Raw genomic sequence first — 4,128 nt, forward strand, 5'->3', positions numbered from 1 at the left:
GTAACTTTCATGCCCCCCAAGGGCAGCTATCAGGGCCAGGGTTGTAGGTAATGGGGGGTTTCTGAGGAATAATTTTGATATAAGTCAAAAATCTAAACCTAACCATTCCTACCTTTTATTTATTCCCCAGACAGATGAGGCTAGGGAGGCAACCATGTTAGATGTAATCTGAGTCAAATAACTGGAAACAACCCCTATGCCTACTGGTGTTCCAAAGAAAGATCAATAAATCTCTGACTTGTACATTCTGACTAAATGGAGCTCTCCAAATATTACTATGGTAACGTTTTCCTCTCACTTACTACTCTTCCCATATATATGAATTCACACACAGGAACTTGGGTTATCTACAAAACATCTATTACCAGTAAACTTCATACTCTTCCAAAACCAAATTAAATGGTTGATTTCTGGACAAAAACTTACTTAGGACTAAACCTCCTTTATTTGGACAGCAGACAACATAAGCACTCTACAGACAACCAAACCTCTTAGTAATAGCAACATTTTCTATTGAATCAGTGTCCTTTACTTTATTATCCAACTCTGCAGTGTCATACTGTTGGTAGCTAACAATAGAGGATATAAAATCATTCATATATGAATATGCTGATACACAGAATTTTGAGCATTAGCCATGTTGTTTTCTTTGGTTTTCATTGTGATTTAAGTTTCCAAACTAATATCAGAAAGGCTATGGCTACATTTATGGTATCATAATGCGATGCCTATTGACTATATTTCCAGGAGTTCCAGTCGTACATAAGCAATGTGAAATTCTCAAACTCCACTGTAATCAGAGTACCAAATCAGTCATCAGTCACTATATTGTCTAACACGGGGACTGTTACTCGAGTCATTCTGGGTGTATCTTATACTATCCAGCATAGTTCACAAGTTACAAGTAGAACAAAGGACCTATAATCAGGCATTTCTTAGATATTTCTTTCTTTTCCGGCAAGCTGTTTCTATATCCCTACAAATCCACTGAAACTGGGAAAAAAGGAGTCTACCAAATATGATGAAAACTGACAGCCATTGCTATAAACCAAGAAATAATACAAGCTTCTGACTGTTTCCCCAAGAACTTGCGAGATGAAGTGCATAAAATCCATCTCCTCGGAACAACAATCAGAGAATCAGAAGCAATAAACAAAGACTATCCGTTATAGAAAAGTGTCTCCTTAAAACTCTTACAAGACAGACCTATGACACAGCATGACACAGCCGCACACACTTGGGCATAATACTACATCCCTTTACACGCCACTCTCCTTCACACTAAACAGCTGTTACATCACTAAATGCCAATATCATTACGTTTAATTGCTCGACAATGCACCTTCATTCAGAGAGGGCGAAATCCATGAATGAAAATTTTCTCATTTTCAGACAAACAAGGAAAATGGCAACTCTTCACGAAATGTCGATATCCCAACCGGTCGTCAAGACACTAAAATGGCCTTTCTTTGCCGAATCAGACACTCCTTCGGTGATAATTTTAACGAGACTTTGGGCAGCACCGAACACGCTTGCTCGCCGGCGCCGCCACCCCTTCCACCTCTGCTCCTCCTCTTTCCCCTCTTCTCCTATTTTACCACGATTATCCACTCTATCCACCCTCTTCTCCTCCCTCTCGCGGTCCGACACATTACCCAAATTCATTCCAATAACAAGGAACAGGCATAAAACACGAGAAAATGGGAACTCACTGTGTGGTTGACATGGTGTTTGGCGTTTGTTCGCGTAAATAACTGGCGTGAGGAGGAAGGGGATCGAGCACGAGGTTCAACTACACGTCCCGGAGGAGATCGGATGCTCTTATAGGGATTCAAAGTCCTCTCCGTCGGACCGTCTTTTGTTTCGTCCGGACCCGCGTGTCGGTGGCGTTTCCGTGATTTTCTCGAATTTCTATAAATAGAAAAGAGATGATACTTTTCCTTGATTTAATAAGATGAATTGAAATATGATAGATGCCCGCACGTCAATGATACTGTTCAGATTTGGATAATTCAACCAAAAGTGACGTGGAAGTTTTATCACCGTGAGGCGAATCGGACGCGGCGTGGTAGCACCGCATTCTGAAGCTTCCAGAATGTGCGGGACTAAAATCATTCCAATCGATAGATATTTCGAGAAAGATTCCCCTCTCGGGAAATATCTACGTACTAAACATGGATGTAAATATAATGCAATGCATTATTCCACTGTTATCACAGGATATTAGGGACGTAAACTAATGTTATTGAGTTACACATCAGTTATGGGAGTGTGATCTTGAACTTGCTTTATGAGGAATATTGGCTAAAGATAATTTCGCGCTGTGAAACTGACAACCAAATATCTACAGTTTCTCATCATTTTAAACAAAACGATATATAAAATGGCAAACTACTATGCCAAGTCCCTTCATATATACGAAATAAACGCGTCAGGCTCCCTTCTGCATAATACTTGTTCGATACGTGATCAAATACTTTAAATTTTTGCAGTGTTAGCAAACATTGCACAACTTTTGGTTCTAAAACGTAAGTTGAAATTGAAAATTATGAAACTCGTGCGATGTTTTAAGCAATGCAAGATTTCATAAATAATTTTCTGTTCACACACACACACACACACACACACACACACACACACACACACACACACACACACACACACACACACACACACACACACACACACACACACACACACACACACACACACACACACACACACACACACAGGAGAGAGAGAGAGAGAGAGAGAGAGAGAGAGAGAGAGAGAGAGAGAGAGAGAGAGAGAGAGAGAGAGAGAGAGAGAGAGAGAGAGAGAGAGAGAGTGGAAGAATACAGAAGCACTATGAGGGAAAGAGCTCACATACATGCGTACAGGTAGAAAGGCAGACACAAACACACACATACATACGTACACACACACGCATAAGTATACATTTTTTTTATTTGTTTATATATATCTATATACACACACGATGATGAGAATAATTGTAGGCGAATTGGATATAAACTAAACGTGAGAGAGAGAGAGAGAGAGAGAGAGAGAGAGAGAGAGAGAGAGAGGGAGAGAGAGAGAGAGAGAGAGAGAGAGAAAGAAAGAAAGAAAGAAAGAAAGAGAGAGAGAGAGAGAGAGAGAGAGAGAGAGAGAGAGAGAGAGAGAGAGAGAGAGAGAGAGAGAGAGAGAAGAGAGGCCTCCAAAGACCCAAGCCTGTTCCTCCCGTGAAACAGCATGGCCCAACCTCACTTCACGTGCATGACACCACGTGCGAGTCCACCGGAGGAGGGGCAGGGGATATATTTAGCCCCCTTCCCCCTTCCTTCCCTCCCCCTCCCCCCTTCCCTCCCTCCTCCAAAGGCCGTCTCTCTGCCTTTGCTCTGCGAAAATACTCAGACACGGGAATCGTGTTATTTTCCTCTCTGTATGTATGCATGTATAGATAAATAGATATAGATATAGATATATGTGTGTGGGTGTGTGAATATGTATATCTATATATATGTACATATGTGTATATATACATTTACATATATGTATATATATATATATATATATATATATATATATATATATATATATATATATATATACGTACATGTATATATATATATATATATATATATATATATACACATATATATGTATCTGTATGTGTATATACATACATATATGTGTACACACACACACACACACACACACACACACACACACACACACACACACACACACACACACACACACACACACACACACACAAAAGAGAGAGAGAGAGAGAGAGAGAGAGAGAGAGAGAGAGAGAGAGAGAGAGAGAGAGAGAGAGAGAGAGAGAGAGAGAGAGAGAGAGAGAGAGAGAACAGGGCAGGAAGCCAGAGAGAACTTTCGCGTACCGAGCGTATACGCTAAGAATGAAAATGCTCGAAAACTCTAACCCAATTTATTAATATTCGACTATTGTTTCATCTTTCCTGTAACACCTGTAGCACCCATGCAGCCCTAAAGCAAGCTGTTCCCTCATGGTTTATTACAACAGGACTTAACCGCGTGTATACCAAGCGCCTTACTCAGGTCACCCCTGCTCTAACGTTTTCTGAGACAATCCGCTATGTTTCTAAATAATTTGCCTCGGTC

General features: G+C 40.6%; 1 protein-coding gene across 1 annotated transcript in view; it reads right to left on the reverse strand.

The window, feature by feature from the left end:
- Positions 1 to 1,858, reverse strand: part of LOC119582608 (prostaglandin E synthase 3-like) — a 12,959-nt gene extending 11,101 nt beyond the window's left edge. The window contains exon 1 of the mRNA XM_037930981.1: positions 1,713 to 1,858. Within this exon, the coding sequence (XP_037786909.1) occupies positions 1,713 to 1,726 (14 nt within the window). The 5' untranslated portion in view covers positions 1,727 to 1,858. The remainder of the gene's footprint in view (positions 1 to 1,712) is intronic.
- Positions 1,859 to 4,128: the final 2,270 nt, after the last annotated feature.

This window comes from Penaeus monodon, chromosome 16, assembly GCF_015228065.2.
Source record: "Penaeus monodon isolate SGIC_2016 chromosome 16, NSTDA_Pmon_1, whole genome shotgun sequence".
Classification (NCBI taxonomy): Eukaryota; Metazoa; Arthropoda; class Malacostraca; order Decapoda; family Penaeidae; genus Penaeus; species Penaeus monodon.